Source organism: Haliotis rufescens, unplaced genomic scaffold, assembly GCF_023055435.1.
Source record: "Haliotis rufescens isolate VD_foot unplaced genomic scaffold, xgHalRufe1.0.p SCAF_6, whole genome shotgun sequence".
Classification (NCBI taxonomy): domain Eukaryota; kingdom Metazoa; phylum Mollusca; class Gastropoda; order Lepetellida; family Haliotidae; genus Haliotis; species Haliotis rufescens.
This window is the reverse complement of record NW_025964334.1, coordinates 20,689,733-20,708,792: the sequence shown is the minus strand read 5'-3', so window position 1 is coordinate 20,708,792 and position 19,060 is coordinate 20,689,733. Positions and strand designations below refer to the sequence as shown.

The following is a 19,060-nucleotide window of genomic DNA, read 5'->3' as shown; positions in this document are numbered from 1 at the left end:
AACCAAATGTGGGGTATAAATAGCCGCATTGCACCGGATCGGGGGGATATGTCATCTGATCACTCCTGTTGTTTAATGCTGCAGTATTCCAGCTACATTACAGCCGTATGTAAATAATCCGGACCAGACAACCAAATCACCGAGCCTGACCACCTGATCCATTAAGTTGCTCAGTACGACAGGCACAGGCTGCTGGGGACCTATTCTGACCCGGAATAGGGCTGTATATGTTACAGTCAATATGTAAAATAACTGAAATTTTCACACAAGCAATTTACAAAACGCCAAAATATTGCAGTCATTTTGCAAGGTCATCATCGCCTTTACCGAGGAGTCCAACATTGATCTTATCCAGCATTTTTAAAAGAGTGGGGTCCAAAATTTAAAAATCCTCTCTCAGTGTTTGTGCGTGCGTGCGTGCGTGCGTGCGATCTGCCTATGTTTAATTTAGGCGAGAGGATGTAGATGCCCCCAAACGATATTGTCCACAAGGGGTTCACATTTTTGTGGGCAGAGGAACACTCCCTGTCATTTAATACCTGGTTCAGCGTGAAATAATAGCACAACTCGCACAGGTCACGACGCAGGTAGAAGTACGCGGGCTTGTAATATGTTAACTATCAGGAGAAGGACAGCAGAATGAAACACCAAAAACACCAAAATTGGACAAGCGGATGAGACCTGACGACGCGCATGCGCGGGACATATCACAGCGTCTGAGAAGATCCAGGGTCCATTCTTCAGTTAAGGATTTAAGTTTCCTCTGCGAGGTATATGTACGTTAGGGGCTGGTTATTGTAGAACGGACCCGTGAAGATTCCGGGGTAGATGAGGTCTTCAGCAACCCATGCTTGCTGTAAAAGGTGACTATGCTTGTCGTAAAAGGCGACTAACGGGATCGGGTGGTCAGGCTCGCTGACTTGGTTGATGCATGTCATCGATCCCAATTGCGTGGATCGATGCTCATGATATCAATCACTGGATTGTCTGGTCCAGACTCGATCATTTACAGACCGCCGTCACATAGCTGGAATATTGCTGAGTGCGGCGTTAAACAACAAACCAACAACAACAATATTGTAGAACGAGATGAGATAACTAACTGGTATAAGAGGTAAGATGCAATAAATACTGTTCCATTTTTGATAGATATATTTTGATCTCGTTGATACACACAACTATATGAAGTGTACACATTTTACATGACATACCTGATTATCCCTATCAAACGTTGAGTAGAATACGTATTAGTGCGTGCTTGGTTCCCACGAATAAGGAACAACGGAAGACATACCGTATATGCTATCAGAATAGTTTGAGAGACTTTGGTTTTACATAATCGGGGCGAACCAGGATTGAAACCCACTCTGCACAGCACACAGTCCTCAAGAGTCGGTCAAAAATGCATTCAACACCTTTGCTCCAAAACCATTTCCGGACGGGTTGACGAAAAGGGTGGCGACGAATAATTCATACACTGGTCTCGCCTTCTTCGGATGCTTGTCCCCGTCCTTCTTTTTCCACCAGCCTCTTCGCCAAGAACAACTCTCTTTGGGTTCTCTCCGAGGGACACCAGGCGGCCTCGGGGGTTAGGGACGCACGTAAGCGCTAGAAATAGGAAGGACAGTATTTATGTTAGGGAGAGTCTTGTCGGATCGGAGTCATTACCTTTTGTCTGAGTGGGATATTCATGTTAAAACTGTGGTATCTCAGTGGGCTGGCACTATAGAAGCTGGCACCAGTCTGGACGAGTACAGGCAGCCAAACACACACACACACACACGCACACGCATGCACGTTGCTATACAAGTACAACAGTCATAAACGCACGTTAACCCCCATTTCGACCGCCTCCGTGGTTTAGTGGTGGAGCGTCCACCCGGAGAGCGGAATGTTCGAGGTTCGATCTCCGACCGCGTCATACCAAAAGACGTCAAAAGATGGTACTTGTTGATACCCTGCTTGGCGCACGGCATAAAGGGGCTAAAACAAGGACTGGTCGACTCGGAGTCGGTATACTGTGCCTGAGTGGGGTGTTCATGTTAAACTGCGGCATAGCGTCTCAGTGGGCTAGCACTATAACATCAGCTTCAGTTCGGACGAGTACAAGCAGTCACACACACGTCCATGCACGTCGCTATATACACTCTACAAAAAAGAAACGCACAGGTAGTATGTAGTTCACTAAACCTGACTACACAAAAAGTCCGGTATTTAAATCGGATATATGTTATTGAAAAATGTTAGTGACCTGATATTCGAGAAACGGTGCGTCAAAACGCAGTCATTGTCGATTTGCAATTTCTTAAAAGGCATTGTTTTCACAAGTGTTAAAAAATGTCATGGAGGAAAGCAGTAAAGCAAAATGCATGTGCAAGTTATGACATTCGTAACTCGTGGTAGTGATTATAAAAAGGCAAACATAAGCTAATGATTTGTCATTCAATTGTCAACATTTTTCAAGTTCGAAAATGCCGAGACTTAGCGCTGCCGATCGGGACATCGCCATAGGGCGTATCCAAAGAGGGGAATCGTAGTCTTCTGTTGCACGCCACTTCAACGCCCACCACAGCACCATTTGCCGCCTTTGTGACCGATACACACAGTTCAATTCCATTGCAGACCAAGTGTTACCACCCCTGCACAGGATCTCTACATTCGACTGTTCCACCTACGTGATCGCAATGCCACAGCCTTGGAATTTGAGAAACTGGAGAAGCGTGTGGTTTAGCGATGAATCACGATTTCTTCTTCACCGGCGAGATGGAAGACAACGTGTTTATCGTTGTCGAAATGAGCATTTTGCCCAACATTGTGTACGTGAATTCGACAAATTCGGTGGCGGTAGTGTCATGGTGGTCATATCCTACACCACGAGATCTGACTTGGTTGTGGTTCAGGGAAATTTGACAGCAAATCGCTACATGAATCACATTCTTCAACCTCACCTTCTTCCAATCATTGACCGCCAGAGGGTGCTGTTTCAACAGGACAACACTCTACCGCACACAGCTCGTGTCACGGTAGACAACCTTCATAATACCAACATCAACGACTTGTCCTGACCGTCGAGATCTCCAGATCTCAACCCAATCGAACATCTCAGAGATAAACTCGATCGACGTGTACGTCAACGTCAGAACACGCCGCAGACACTCCCACAACTGGCCAACGCGTTACAAGCAGAATGGCGCAGAATTCCGCAGGACAGAATTCATTCACTTATCCAGTCAGTGCCGAGGAGATGCAGAGCCGTGATTGCTGCCCGGGGCGGTCACACGAGATGCTGAGTTCAGCGCAACCTTGTTGCCTTCTGTGACATGACAATGAACAGTTTTCAATGCCTTTTTACAACGACAACATGTGATTATCGAGTTCCAAAATTTCATATTTGTATTTATGATAATAAATTAAATGTATCGACTTTATTAGGTACAATAAATTTACTTAAAATCTACATGTGCGTTTCCTTTTTTGAAGAGTGTAAGTGCAATAATCTTGGTCTGTCAGCAGTGAGCACTGTGGGTCTCCTCCTCCCACATCAAGCTGACACGCCGTTATATAACCGGACGTTGAACTCAACTCACTTAACCCTCTGGCTGCCACATAAAAATAGCCTGTGTACTATCGCTGTGCCAAATGGCATCTAGGGGGTTAAACCCCATTGCACCTCACCTCCCTCAACGATCGGAATGTTTCGACAGAACATGGGTGTGTAATAATTGACATCGTGGTGGCAATATTTCAGCCATTAAATGTTTCTGAATAATGGCTCGCACATGTTTTATTGTTACCAGTGTATATAATGTATGTCTGCCTATTGAGCCGCGCTCCACAAAGCGATCTTTGCGCGGTTCATTAACATAGACTAAGGAAAGTCGTTTGCACTTAGATCACTGTGTGAGTGAGTGAGTGAGTGAGTGAGTGAGTGACTTGGGTTGAACACCACTTTGAACAGTGTTCCAGTTATATCAAGGCGTGTCAGCTCAATGTGGGAGGAAAGCCCGAAGTGATGCAGGTCTCACACGTTTACCACTTCGGTGAAACCCACGAGCACGGGTATGGTGCTGACAAACCTAGAAACATAATCGGGGCGAACCGGGATTCGAACCCCCAGTCATAAGTTACTGGCGTGCCCAAGGGACGCAACTCTGCAGATCACCCATGTCCTCATCATCTTAATACTATATATAACCTATTGGTGGTTGAAGTGCTTAGTGGAGGTGGCATACGAGTCTCAGTTGAATGTATTCAATGTATTACATTGGTTACCCTTACATCTTTGTTACAAACCTGTAAAAACGTTCCCTTAGCCTCGCTCAATGCCTTTATTGCCATGACAACGAAGGGGATGACGGGAATGGCTGTCAGGAACCAACCAATGGTAGTGGCGTATTCCGGGTACTTGTACTTCCCATAGGTCGGTGGCTTGTACGTCGTGAGGATGAATATGAAGGCGGTCTAGGAAGATATCGTTATATGTATGTCATTGTGCTATTTTGAGTAAGTGCGTTGGGTTTAACACCGCTTTTAACAGTATTCCAGTTATATCACGGCGTGTAAGCTTAATGTGGGAGGAAAGCCCGAAGTGATGCAGGTCTCAGACGTTAACCACGAAACCCACGAGCACGGGTATGGTGCTGACAAACCTAGAAACATAATCGAGGCGAACCGGGATTCGAACCGACGATCATAGGTTACTAGGGTGCCCAAGGGAAGCAACTCTGCACAGCGAATTTCGGCGCCTTAGATGACTGGGCCACCCCTGTACGGTACTATTTTGAATTTATGTTGAAGGGATACGTTTCATAAATGGACATGGATACAAGCTGATCCGTGTGTTTTCAAAACTGTGTGTGAGAAAAGTGAGTGGGTTTAACACAACTTTTCGCAAATGTTAAGAGTACACATCGGTGCTGTACCCCCTCAGGATTATGGTACCAGCTCAGGATTATGGGACCAAGATGGCAGCACATCCGTTTCCGGTCACGTGACCTGCGCAGTGCATGATGGGTACCTGCGCGCGCCTCCAAGAGGGCGGCCCATCCGTTTCCGATGGCGTGCGCATTCAAGATGGCGCCGCATCCGTGTCCGGTGGCGTACGCATTCAAGAGGGCGGCACCTCCGTGTCCGGGGAGGAGGGGGAAAACCCGCAGAAGCGCCCGTAAAAAGGGGAACAGGATCGACATTGAAAGAAGCGCGTCAAAAATCTTTTGTGGTTGTTGTTGTTGTTGTTGTTGTTCTACACATAGACGTGGTGGTGGTGGTGGTCAAGGGAGGGAGGTGGGTGGTGGGGGTGGGGGGTGGGTGGGTTCACGGTGTGTGGGGGGTTGGAGGGTCGTCAAAGCAAAGGAGGAAAGTTGTCTTTCGGGAGAGATGGGTGGCCCTGAAAAAGGCCGTTTTGATGTTTACATGCAGGTGCACGCCATGGTGCAAAGGCACGGGTGGACTTTCATTTGTCTCCTGACAGGACACCTACTGGTGTGCGTTAACCGACGCACGTAGGTGTCCTTCAGGACGGTGTCGCAGTACACACACTTGAAAGTGCCATCCCATACCTTTGTACCAAGAGCTACACGGGCAGACCCCCTTGACATCTATTGCATTGCCACGGTGGAGACCATGGTGGTGGTGGTGGTGATGCTTCTTTCCACCCTGGCAAAGGTTGCGTCACTCTGGCGATCTCTAGATCCCAGTTTTCAGACTTGATGTTGTTGCTGGTGTTGTTGCTGTTGTTGTTGCTCATGATGATGAATCAATTTTACAAGTGACACTGACCCACTCGAATTCACTCTTGTTTTATAGGAGAGGCACTGACACCCTGCTACCTGATTGGTTCGCCAGGCAGCAGCTCCGATTGGCTCGTTCCGGTGCCTGGTCAGCACCTCGGTTTTCCAAAACGGACCGACCCTTGTGTTTCTTTTCCATAGGAAATGGATTTTACCATCGGAGAGAAAGCACAACCCCGGTTCGGCCAATCAGAGCCCCGCCTGGTCCGAGCGCCGCTTCTGATTGGTCGACAACCCAGGCTTCGGATTGGTCCGATTTCGATCCGGTTTTTTCTTCTTGGGTAGCCTTGGTATTTTTTAGGTAGACGGTCGTCTGAATGCTAAAGGAAGGTGGACCTTCATAGGTAGACATGAACGTGGGAATGCCTACGTGATGTACGTTGTGTCATCCCCCCATGCCAATCGGAATGTCATGTTTGTATGTGTGTGAGTGTGTATGTCTTCAAACAGACGTTGACGTTGATGTATAGAATAGCGTGTTGTCAGGCAAAACGTGGTGTCCTGTGTGTGTGTGTGTGTGTGTGTGTGTGTGTGTGCGACTACAACCATGGATGTAGTATTGAGATGAATAGAGAAAGATCGATACACCTGCGTGACGTTTGCACACGTCATGGACTTCGTGTCGCGATGTGAACGTCATGTACTTTATGTGTTGTCATGCAAACGTCGTGCCCTGTGTGTGTGTTTTCAAATTATTATTATTATTATTATTATTATTATTATTTAAGGATACCGAGGTGTTGACACTCGTGTAGGTCGACAGGCGTACTGTGACGCGTGTTTTCATGCACACGTGATGTTTGACGTGGTGTACTACGTGTCTCTATTGATCTATTGATCTATATCTATTTATATCTATTTATTTTTATTTTTAGACGTGTGCTTCCAAGAGGTCTAGGGGAGGGTGTGGGTTCTTTGTTTTGGAGGGGTTGGGGTTGGCAAAGCAAAGGATGAAAATTGTCTTTTGGGTGAGATGGGTGGCCCTGAAAAGGGCCGTTTTGGGGAAGAAAAACTTTTCTGCTGCTGTCCACTTGTGGGTCCAACGAAGAAAAGAAAAACATTTTAACAGGAACTTGAACGGGAACTTGAACGGGAACGCAGGACACGGGAAACGTTCTCCTAGGCAGCCGGCTGTGCTACGTCATTCGTGTACCTCTGTTTCTCTTCGCAGAGATAGTGTAGTTGTAGCTGCTTCTGGTGTTTCACCAGACCGGTTAGCTTGAGGTAATCGCAGTCTGGGGACCACTTGTGATGTGCCGCCCAAGGATTGTCGTGGGGTGCCCATTGTCTCAGCCGCACCCCACATTGGAAACAGCACACACCATCGGCACCCTGAGTGTAGACAAAGCCCGCATGGGCCATCTCTTCAGCAGTCTGATACATTTGCGTGGGCCACGCCTCAAACGAAGCGAGCCTTCTTTCAAAGCGTAGATAATATTGCGATGGCGTTTGACTGAGCAGTGACACCGCATCCTCGGCATGACTCTTACTCCAACATCCACGAGTATCTGTACTATCCATCACCACATCTTCGCCACGCGTCGTCGTACCACTCTTCTTTGTTTCAGCCATTCTTGATTTTATCACATCAATTTTACAAGTGACACTGACCCACTCGAATCCACGCTTGTTTTTGTTATAGGGGAAGAACCGGATCGAAATTGGCTGCTTCCTGGTTGGTCCAAAACGCAACGCACTGCCGTTTCCTGTCGTTTCCAGTTTCCAGTTTGTTTTCCAACGGCCCTTTTCAGGGCCACCCATCTCTCCCGAAAGACAACTTTCCTCCTTTGCTTTGACGACCCTCCAACCCCCCACACACCGTGAACCCACCCCCCCACCCTCCCTCCCTCCCTCCCTCCCTTCACCACCACCACCACCACCACGTCTATGTGTAGAACAACAACAACCACAACAACCACAAAAGATTTTTGACGCGCTTCTTTCAATGTCGATCCTGTTCCCCCTTTTACGGGAGCTTCTCCGGGTTTTCCCCCTCCTCCCCGGACACGGATGGGCCGCCCTCTTGGAGGCGCGCGCAGGTACCCATCATGCACTGCGCAGGTCACGTGACCGGAAACGGATGTGCCGCCATCTTGGTCCCATAATCCTGAGCTGGTTCTATAATCCTGAGGGGGTACAGCACCGATGTAGACAACTACTGTTAAGAATGGGGCACCCGAAAAAACAATTTCCATAATCATAAAAGATCTCTATTAAAATGAAAGTCCATTGTACGATTTCGACTATATCACAAGCACGACATTGTGCTAATGAATTACTATCAAATAGGGATTATACCAGGTGTTAGCGAACAGGTGAACGTATCGTACGCCACCAGTGGCACCTGTCACCCACAAATACATACAAAGGCAAGTCAATCGTTTACCAGAAAGAACATGGGAACATAAAGTCAAAATAGGGAATTGCATCGGCCATGATATTTGTGTTTGTTTCTACATAATTGCATCGGCTGTGATGTAGTTGGTACACTGCTGACAGCGGCATAAAACAACATACATTATCTGTGTCTCACCAGAAGTAGGGCGGGAGTGATGAAACACCAGGTGAGCTTGAAAAAAAATGGCGGCTCCCGTCCTATCATCATCTTGATGTCTGCACAAAACTCTCGTATGCCTGGATATATATATAAATAAAAACTAATTCACATTCAAACATATTCTATGCTTGTCGTAAGAGGCGACACACGGGATCGGGTGGTCAGGCTCGCTGACTTGGTTGATGCATGTCATCGTATCCTAATTGCGTGAATCGATGCTCATGATGTCAATCACAGGATTGTCTGGTCCAGACTCGATTATTTGCAGACCGCCGTCATATAGCTGGAATATTACTGAGTGCGGCGTTAAACAACAAACAAACAAATCAAACATATCTAGACAGTCAACACTTATACACATACGATTGTATTAATGGAAGGCATTAAGCAGGTATCTCTCAATAGAAGAGACCGCCTCCGTGGTTTAATGGTAGAGCGTCCGCCTGGGGTGCGGAAGGCCCGGGGTTCGATCCCCAGCCGCGTCATACCAAAAGACTTTAAAAGATGGTACTTGTTGTTACCCTGTCTGGCGCTCGGCATTAAGGGGCTAAAACAAGGACTGGTCGGCTCGGAGTCAGTATACTGTGTCTGAGGGGGGTATTCATGTTAAACTGCGGCATGGTATCTCAGTGAGCTAGCACTATAAATCGGCATTAGTCCGGATTAGTACAAGCAGCCACACATACACGTGCATGCATGTCGCTATATAAGTGCAATAATCTTGGACGTGACGTTAAACCCCTCACCTCACCTTCACCTCAATAGAAGCATAATGAAAATAAAGCTATGTTCAAGCAGAGTCCATTGCACGAACCCGACTACAATTGTTCAAAGAAATGGTGATTTTACCGTAGACCCAGGCAATGACCACGCACTCAAGAAACGCCGCCTTCAACAGGAAGATGAAGGAAAGGTACCAGTCTACCAGTTGAAACATGTACATTCCTCCCTGAAACAAATACCGGCATGAAGGTAAAGCAATCATATACTCAACATCAAAAGTTCCTGTAACACCAATATTTTTCAAACAAGTAAAGTTTTGTTTTCAATATTGTAGTACATGTATGGAATCAAGTCACAAAAACGCAACTGCTACAGAAAAGCATGCATTCCATTCAAAAGGTGACTTTTATGCAAGCCCCTTGCATTTCACTACCCAAGAATTGGTATAAAAACATGTGCGTTAACGGGATTACATATGCATTGTTTAGCATCGTGCTGACAACAACCACTGAGAAAAGCAACCAAATTACGAAATTATTCAACATTACGAAATGCCACGCCTGTCCGAAAATGAGCGTCTGCGAGCCATTGGTATGCTTGAAGCAGGATCGAGTCAACGTGATGTTGCAAGAAAATTTAAAGACCACAAAAACACCACTTGGTGTTTATGGCAATGTTGGCAACAGACGAATGCAGTCGGAGACCATCCCCGGAGAGGCAGGCCACGCGTAACCAATAATCGACAAGACAACTGGATTCGAACAACACACCTACGAAATCGATTCCAGACAGCAACAGTGTCTGCAAGAAGCAAACCGTACGTCAGATGTGCAGAGAATGTCGCCAGAAGACCCGCCAGACGTCCCATTTTGACAGGAAACAACCGTCAAGCACGTCTACAGTAGTGCAGACAGCGTCTACGCTGGACGGCCATGCAGTGGGGACAAGTTCTATTCACTGACGAATCTCGTTTTCTCCTCAGCCACAGCGATGGACGGATTCGAGTGTACCGACGTCGAGGTGAACGTTACGTCAATTATTGCGTCATGGAAGAAGATCAGTTCGGGGGGCGGCAGCGTTATGGTATGGGTTGGGATTACAGCAAGACAGAGGACCCGTTTGATAGTGGTAGAGGGAAATCTCAATAGACAGCGCTACCGCGACGAGATCATCGGCCCTGTTGTTCTACCGTTTTTGCGTCGTCATGGCCCAGGCATAACCTTTCAACATGACAACGCCCGGCCTCATATTGCTCGACTTGTTCAGGAATGAGAATGTCATCCCCTGGCCGGCTCGCTCCCCTGATCTCTCACCAATCGAGCACATGTGGGATGAGATGGATCGAAACATACAGGTAGAAAGGCAAAGGAAACATATATAAGTGTAAAGGCGTACCATTCTCCCTGAAACAGACATTTAAACATGTTTCAACTGATTGACAGAAGATGAAATGCATGCAAATCAGGCTGTTATCAGTTGAAATCAGCAGCTTGATATTTTTCACATGGACTTCCATGTGTTCCGTTGCTTGTTTCACCTGTGTTGTAAAGACGAGCCCGGTGAAGTATGACAGACAACAGTAGGCGACTGTGACAGCAAGGCGGCGCCTCATTAAGGAGGGGAAATGGTCCACCACAGCGGAGATACACGTCTCTACCATCGAGAACTGCAGGGAAAATACGCTACATATACATCCATGAATTATGAGTGAGTGCGTGAATTGGGTTTAACGCCTCTTTGAACAGTATTTCAGTTATGTCACGGCGTGTCAGTTTGATGTGGGGAGAAAACCCGAAGTGATGCAGGTCTCAGATGTTTACCACTTTGGTGAAACCCACGAGCACAGTGCACACACGACCATAGGTTCTGGCATGTCCAAGGGAGCCTTAGACGACTGGGCCACCCGTGCCCCCTTCGTGACTAATGAATAACTGTAGATATAATAGTCACTTACCGTGTATGTTTGTGTTAATGTATGTGTTTGTGTGTGTGTGTGCGTGCGTGTGTGTGTATGTGTGTGTGTGTGTGTGTGTGCGCGTGCGTGGGTGCGTGCCTGTGTGTAAATATCCGAATTTAGGACTTTGTTAGGTCTTACATGTTCGACTTTACAGCAGTTCATGTTTAATCAGTCACCTGTTGATGCATACTAACACCAGATATACATACTATAGTGTCAATGGCAACAAAGACGAGCATGGCGAAGAACAGGAAGCTCCACAGCCTGGGGATCGGAAGATGAGTGAGGGCTTCTGGGTAAGTGACGTAGCCTAATCCGGGTCCTGGAATGATATTTGGACAGAGACAGTTTTAAGTAAACGATTGAATTCGTGCCTTCTCAATATTTCTCCGATTTCAAAGCTCTTTCTGTCAAGACGTGACAGAACCTGGATGAGAGGTCACGTCACGTAAACTGTGCAATCAGTGAATGGGCGCGGTTCTGAATCTTGCCACGTTTATCAGATCTGATTTGTTATCCCTAAAATGAACGTAATCAGGCAGTTCCGAATGAAGTATCTTAATATTGCGCTATATTATGGAATCACGGATACTGTACGTTCATCAGCGCCATGGCAGCCACATTTTAATTTGTTAGAATCGTATCGCATCGTTTCAATGACAATTTATAGAACTCAACTAGGTCGGATTGTTTTAGAAAGCTGATATCTGATTGGCGAAAATATTCACTCTTCCTTCCTTTTATTGTGCGGTCAAAGTTTCTTCAGTGTTAACCTGACCTGATGTTATATTGACGATTTGTAAGATCGTGACAGAGAGAGAGAGAGAGTAATGAATGGGAGTAAAAGATTTGATTTAAATGAGATGAATATTATTGACATAGGGTATATAATTGATCGGGTAGTTATACTGTCTAGCCAAATATCATGTTTATCTCTATAATACAAAACGTTCCTATTCGAGTGATCTTTTATGCAAACTATGCCCATCCTCGGCAAACAAAGGAAGTCTAGATGGTGCAAACTATTTTATATTGTTTACATAACGCCATGCAGAATCTAGTTCTAATTAAATCAGAATGCATAGCAACGTTTCCGCCCACATCACGTTAAGTGTTTGACGTACTTATCATGTGTGTTAAAGTGTTAAATTGTTGCACACCATGTCAGCTTGACCTTTCGTTGATCACGTGAGGGTCACGGTTATCCATTCAAAACGAGGCAATGCCTACATGTGTAATGTACTGTTCGAGTATGGTAAAACCTGTCTTTTCATCATGTGGGAAAATTAAAACGTTAAAACCCTTCCATATTCACAAGAAATCTCTGCTACATACAGACTCGATTGTTTGACTCCGACAATATCATGAGCATATGTTTATGAATCACAATCAAAAAGTGATGATACCAGGTGTTCGCGAAAAGGTGATACACGTCACAAACACATGCAAAGGCATTTGATGAAACAATTAATGTGGTGATGCTCACGTATACAGGCTATGTTATTTGAGGCCTTAAGCAGCTGTTAAGCTTGTCAGGGGGAACAGCTAAAACATTTGATGGCAGCCAGATAAACATGTCCATGTACCTGAGGAGACGACCTCTAACACAGGAATTCCTGTCTTTTTGGACATAAACCCCAGGATGGAGAAGACCACGAGACCGCCAAACATGCTGGTTCCTTCGCTGACGAATGTCGCAATTATTGCGTCTCTGAAATGCAGAATTATTCGTGAATGAATGAGTATGGTTTTACGCCGCTTTTAGCAATATTCCAGCAATATCACGGCGGGGGACACCAGAAATGGGCTTCACACATTGTACCCATGTCGGGAATCGAACCCGGGTCTTCGGCGTGACAAGCGAACACTTTAGCCACTAGGCTACCCGACCGCCCAGAATTATTCGTAAGATAAGACTGAGAGATTACATAGACAGACTATTGACGCTGTGCATACAATTTACGTTGTCGATTCCGTTTTTCTGTTGCATGTGGAGAAGCACTGTGTGATGAGTGAGAGAGAATTTAGACAATGTCAGCATTGCTTTAGTCTCATGCGAGGTTTGTTTTTTGTTTTTGTCTTGTTTAACGCCGCACTCAACAATATTCCAGCTATATGAGTGAGTGAGTTTGGTTTAACGCCGCTTTTAACAGTATTCCAGTTATATCACGGCGTGTCAGCTTAATGTGGGAGGAAATTAAAGCCCCAAGTGATGCGAGTCTCAGACGTTTACCACTTCGGTGAAACCCACGAGCACGGGTATGGTGCTGACAAACCTAGAAACATAATCGGGGCGAACCGAGATTCGAACCCACAATCATAGGTTTCTGGCGTGCCCAAGGGACGCACCTCTGCACAGCGAATCGCGGCGCCTTAGACGACTGGGCCTCCAGCTATATGACGGCGGTCTGTAAATAATCGAGTCTTGACCAGACAATCCAATGATAGACATCATGAGCATCGACCAACGCCATTGGGATCGATGACATTAATCAACCATGCCCCATGCGAGGTAGGTATGACGAAAGAGTCCCTCCTTGGGAGCCCTTACAATCTGCGTTTGCTGGTTGTGCTACCGCCCTTCATCCTTTCCAGGATAACAATGATATTTTATTGTGCTTCTTAGGTCTCGTTAAGCAGTTGTTATGGTCCATTTCTTCATGAAATATATTCTACGACTTGTCATGAGCCGAACGTAATTGTCAAATGTGTGTTCCTTCTCATACAGTCTCAGTCCCGTGTCTCACTTTATTCAAAGCCAAATCTCAAATAGGCCATAATTTCAGCGAAACCGAGGACATTTCATATTATTAGAATGAATCTTCATTTACGAAATTCGCAAGATACATATCTTGATAAGTGAGGATAACACCTTTCATATTGTTCCTATGGTCCTTAACGGATAAAAAAATATATTGCCCCGCCCCCTCTAAATGGTACATGTAACACACGTAGAGGAGGTACAAGTAACACGTGTAGATATGGTACAAGTAACACGTGTAGATATGGTACAAGTTAAACGTGTAGAGAAGGTACAAGTAACACGTGTAGTGTAGCTATGGTACACGTTACACATGTAGAGAAGGTACGAGTAACACGCGTAGAAGAGGTACAAGTAACACGTGTAGAGATGGTACAAGTAACACGTGTAGAGATGGTACAAGTCACACGTGTAGAGGCGGTACAAGTAACACGAGTAGAGGCACTACAAGTAGCAAGTGTAGAGGTGGTACAAGTAACACGTGTAGAGATGGTACAAGTAGCAAGTGTAGAGGAGGTACAAGTAACACGTGTAGATATGGTACAAGCCACACTTGTAGAGGTGGTACAAGTAACAAGTGTAGAGAAGGTACAGGTAACACGTGTAGAGATGGTACAAGTCACACGTGTAGAGGAGGTACAAGTAAAACATGTAGAGAAGGTACAAGTAACACGTGTAGAGGTGGTACAAGTAACACGTGTAGAGGAGGTACAAGTAAAACATGTAGGGGAGGTACAAGTAACACGTGTAGATGTGGTACAAGTAACACGTGTAGAGGTGGTACAAGTAACACGTGTAGAGGAGGTACAAGTAAAACATGTAGGGAAGGTACAAGTAACACGTGTCGAGGCGGTACAAGTAACACGTGTGGAGGTGGTACAACGTATAATGAACTCAAATGGACCACCTATTTTAGTTCGTTATAACCGTAGTTCGTTATAAGCATATATACAACATCTAAACAGGAAATGTCATGGAACAAAAATTAAGTTCGTAATATCAGTCAGTTCGTTATAAGCGTGTCCGTTAGAAACGTATTTTACTGTATGTCGATTTCTATTCAAGACCTCTATTTCAGTTCAGTTGCTTCACCACAATATCTGAGGTTTTACGCCGCTTTTAGCAATACTCCAGCAATTCCACGGCGGGGGACAAATAGGCTTCACACATTGTACCCATGTCGGGAATCGAACCCGGGTCTTCGGCGTGACGAGCAAACGCTTTAACCACCAGGCTACCCATAAAGTTGTACGTTTTCTAAAGCAACACATAGTCATACGAGAGTGTTTTAATGTTTTTTGGATAACAAACACTGTGAATGTTTGGGGAGCTTACTATCATCCTGCATTTTCCAAATACTAGACGTACAATAGGAGGTAGTTACCTGAGGCAGTTGTTGTGGAAATCATTGTAGCTGGCCATGGTGATGAGGCCGCCCCAAGCAGGACCAAGGGAATAAAACACTTGTAGACACGCCTCCAGCCACACCTAAAACCACAGCTTGGAATTCAGTTTCATCCAACCTTTAAGACAAGTTTTTGAGACGGGTCTTCCGAGTCAGCTCAAAGCTGAAATTCGGGAGGATTAAGGGGATAAGGGCTGGGGGATTATAGTCTGTTCCCGACAGGTGAACGCTAGTTAGCTCAAAAGCTTAAAAGCTGAAGTTTGCTACCGTTCATAGTGCTGCTGCACGTGCAGTACGTACAGCTCAATGGCCTATTTTGTAATGCACTGGGTGCGTTTATCCGACTAATGGTTTGCATGTTCTTGTTGTGATCATTTTGATCCGGGACATTTGTCACTGACACTATAACACATTAAACCTCTTCATTTTGCACCGTTTGGTCCGCCAAAAATGTGCGTTTTGCGTTTCTTATTTTGAAGAGTATACATGTCATGATCCTTAATTGTCACTAATATACAACTCAAAAGAAGCTAAGGACCACCTGATTCTTTCCTATTACTATAGTTTATCTATAATGCCACTGCAGATTAACAATAGTAATATGAAAGAATCTGGTAGTTCTTAACTTCTATTGAGAAGCATGCATATATCTACAGAACGTTTTATTGAATGTTAGAGGCTGTGGGGCAGGCAAGTGGTTTAAGTGTTTGTTCGTCCCACGGTACTATGTATGAACCCCATGTTTGGTGGTGGTGATATTGTAGGAATATTGCTTGAAGTTGCGTAAATCTCAACTCACTCACTCGATGGATATGAATGAGAGAGCGTGTGAGTGGTTTTAAGCAGCATTTAACAATCTTCCCACAATATCATGTCGGGGGACGCCAGAAATGGGCTTCACACATTGTACCTACGTGTGGATCCGAACCCGGCATTGGATATTGAGTTTTCTGAAATTAATGTGAAATTATGTAATACATAGCGTTTCTTTGCTTCTTTAGCGTTTACGTTCAGTGGTTATCAGAAGGAGTCTATGTGTGTACCTGTATTATCAGAAGGACTGAATGCTTGTACCTGTATTATTAGAAGGACTGTATGCTTGTACCTGTATTATCTGAAGGACTGTATGCGTGTACCTGTATTATTAGAAGGACTGTCTGCCTGTACCTGTATTATCAGAAGGACTGTATGTGTGTACCTGTATTATCAGAAGGACTGTATGCGTGTACCCGTATTATCAGAATGTCTGTATGCCTGTACCTGTATTAGCAGGACTGTATGCGTGTACCTGCATATCGGAAGGTCTGTATGCGGGTACCTGTATTATTAGAAGGACTGTATGCGTGTACCTGTATTATCAGAAGGACTGTATGCGTGTACCTGTATTATCAGGACTGTATGCGTGTACCTGCATATCGGAAGGACTGTATGCGTGTACCTGTATTATCAGAAGGACTGTAAGCCTGTACCTGTATTATCAGGACTGTATGCGTGTACCTGTATTATTATCAGGCCTGTATGCGTGTACCTGTATTATCAGGACTGTATGCGTGTACCTGTATTATCAGAAGGACTGTATGCTTGTACCTGTATTATCAGAAGGATTGTCTGCCTGTGCCTGTATTATCAGAAGGACTGTATGCCTGTTCCTGTATTATCAGAAGGACTGTAAGCCAGTACCTGTATATCAGGACTGTCTGCATGTACCTGTATTATCAGGACTGTATGCGTGCACCTGTATTATCAGGACAGCATGCGTGTATCTGTATTATCAGAAGGACTGTTAGCCTGTATCTGTATTATCAGAAGGACTGTAAGCCTGTACCTGTATTATCTGGACTGTAATCCTGTATCTGTATTATCAGAAGGACTGTAAGCCTGCACCTGTATTATCTGGACTGTAAGCCTGTACCTGTATTATCAGAAAGATTGTAAGCCTGTACCTGTATTATCAGAAAGATTGTAAGCCTGTACCTGTATTATCTGGACTGTAAGCCTGTACCTGTATTATTAGAAGGACTGTAATCCTGTATCTGTATTATCAGAAGGACTGTAAGCCTGTATCTGTATTATCAGAAGGACTGTATGCCTGTTCCTGTATTATCAGAAGGACTGTAAGCCTGTACCTGTATTATCAGGACTGTCTGCATGTACCTGTATTATCAGGACTGTATGCGTGCACCTGTATTATCAGGACAGCATGCGTGTATCTGTATTATCAGAAGGACTGTAAGCCTGTACCTGTATTATTAGAAGGACTGTAATCCTGTATCTGTATTATCAGAAGGACTGTAAGCCTGTACCTGTATTATCAGAAGGACTGTAAGCCTGTACCTGTATTATCTGGACTGTAAGCCTGTACCTGTATTATCTGGACTGTAAGCCTGTACCTGTATTATCAGAAGGACTGTAAGCCTGTACCTGTATTATCAGAAGGACTGTAAGCCTGTACCTGTATTATCAGTAGGACTGTAATCCTGTATCTGTATTATCAGAAGGACTGTAATCCTGTACCTTTATTATCAGTAGGACTGTAATCCTGTACCTGTATTATCTGGACTGTAATCCTGTATCTGTATTATCAGAAGGACTGTAAGCCAGTACCTGTATTATCTGGACTGTAAGCCTGTACCTGTATTATCAGAAGGACTGTAAGCCTGTACCTGTATTATCTGGACTGTAAGCCTGTACCTGTATTATTAGAAGGACTGTAATCCTGTATCTGTATTATCAGAAGGACTGTAAGCCTGTACCTGTATTATCAGAAGGACTGTATGCATGTACCTGAATTAGCAGAAGGACTGTAAGCCTGTACCTGTATTATCAGGACTGTAAGCCGGTACCTGTATTATCTGGACTGTAAGCCTGTACCTGTATTATCAGAAGGACTGTAAGCCTGTACCTGTATTATCAGAAGGACTGTAAGCCAGTACCTGTATTATCAGTAGGACTGTAATCCTGTATCTGTATTATCAGAAGGACTGTAATCCTGTATCTGTATTATCTGGACTGTAAGCCTGTACCTGTATTATTAGAAGGACTGTAATCCTGTGTCTGTATTATCAGAAGGACTGTAAGCCTGTACCTGTATTATCCGTAGGACTGTAAGCCTGTATCTGTATTATCAGAAGGACTGTAAGGCATGACCTACATTATCAGGACTGTATGCATGTACCTGTATTAGCAGAAGGACTGTAAGCCTGTACCTGTATTATCAGGACTGTAAGCCTGTACCTGTATTATCAGAAAGATTGTAAGCCTGTACCTGTATTATCAGAAGGACTGTAAGCCAGTGCCTGTATTATCAGAAGGACTGTATGCATGTACCTGTATTAGCAGAAGGACTGTAAGCCTGTACCTGTATTATCTGGACTGTAATCCTGTATCTGTATTATCAGAAGGACTGTAATCCTGTATCTGTATTATCTGGACTGTAAGCCTGTACCTGTATTATTAGAAGGACTGTAATCCCGTGTCTGTATTATCAGAAGGACTGTAAGCCTGTACCTGTATTATCCGTAGGACTGTAAGCCTGTATCTGTATTATCAGAAGGACTGTAAGGCATGACTTACATTATCAGAAGGACTGTATGCATGTACCTGTATTAGCAGAAGGACTGTAAGCCTGTACCTGTATTATCAGGACTGTAAGCCTGTACCTGTATTATCAGAAAGATTGTAAGCCTGTACCTGTATTATCAGAAGGACTGTAAGCCAGTGCCTGTATTATCAGAAGGACTGTATGCATGTACCTGTATTAGCAGAAGGACTGTAAGCCTGTACCTGTATTATCAGGACTGTAAGCCTGTACCTGTATTATCAGAATGGCTGTAAGCCTGAACCTTTATTATCAGGACTGTAAGCCTGT

At 44.8% G+C, this 19,060-nt stretch overlaps 1 protein-coding gene across 1 annotated transcript in view; it reads right to left on the bottom strand.

The window, feature by feature from the left end:
* Nucleotides 1-1,455: 1,455 nt before the first annotated feature.
* LOC124151304 (sodium-dependent proline transporter-like) overlaps nt 1,456-19,060 on the bottom strand; it is a 41,939-nt gene continuing 24,334 nt past the window's right edge. The window contains exons 6-13 of the mRNA XM_046523705.2: nt 15,172-15,275; nt 12,613-12,737; nt 11,236-11,348; nt 10,607-10,735; nt 9,196-9,295; nt 8,323-8,423; nt 4,294-4,461; nt 1,456-1,608 (exon numbers count right to left, since the gene is read on the bottom strand). Of these exons, the coding sequence (XP_046379661.2) occupies nt 1,471-1,608; nt 4,294-4,461; nt 8,323-8,423; nt 9,196-9,295; nt 10,607-10,735; nt 11,236-11,348; nt 12,613-12,737; nt 15,172-15,275 (978 nt within the window). The 3' untranslated portion in view covers nt 1,456-1,470. The remainder of the gene's footprint in view (nt 1,609-4,293; nt 4,462-8,322; nt 8,424-9,195; nt 9,296-10,606; nt 10,736-11,235; nt 11,349-12,612; nt 12,738-15,171; nt 15,276-19,060) is intronic.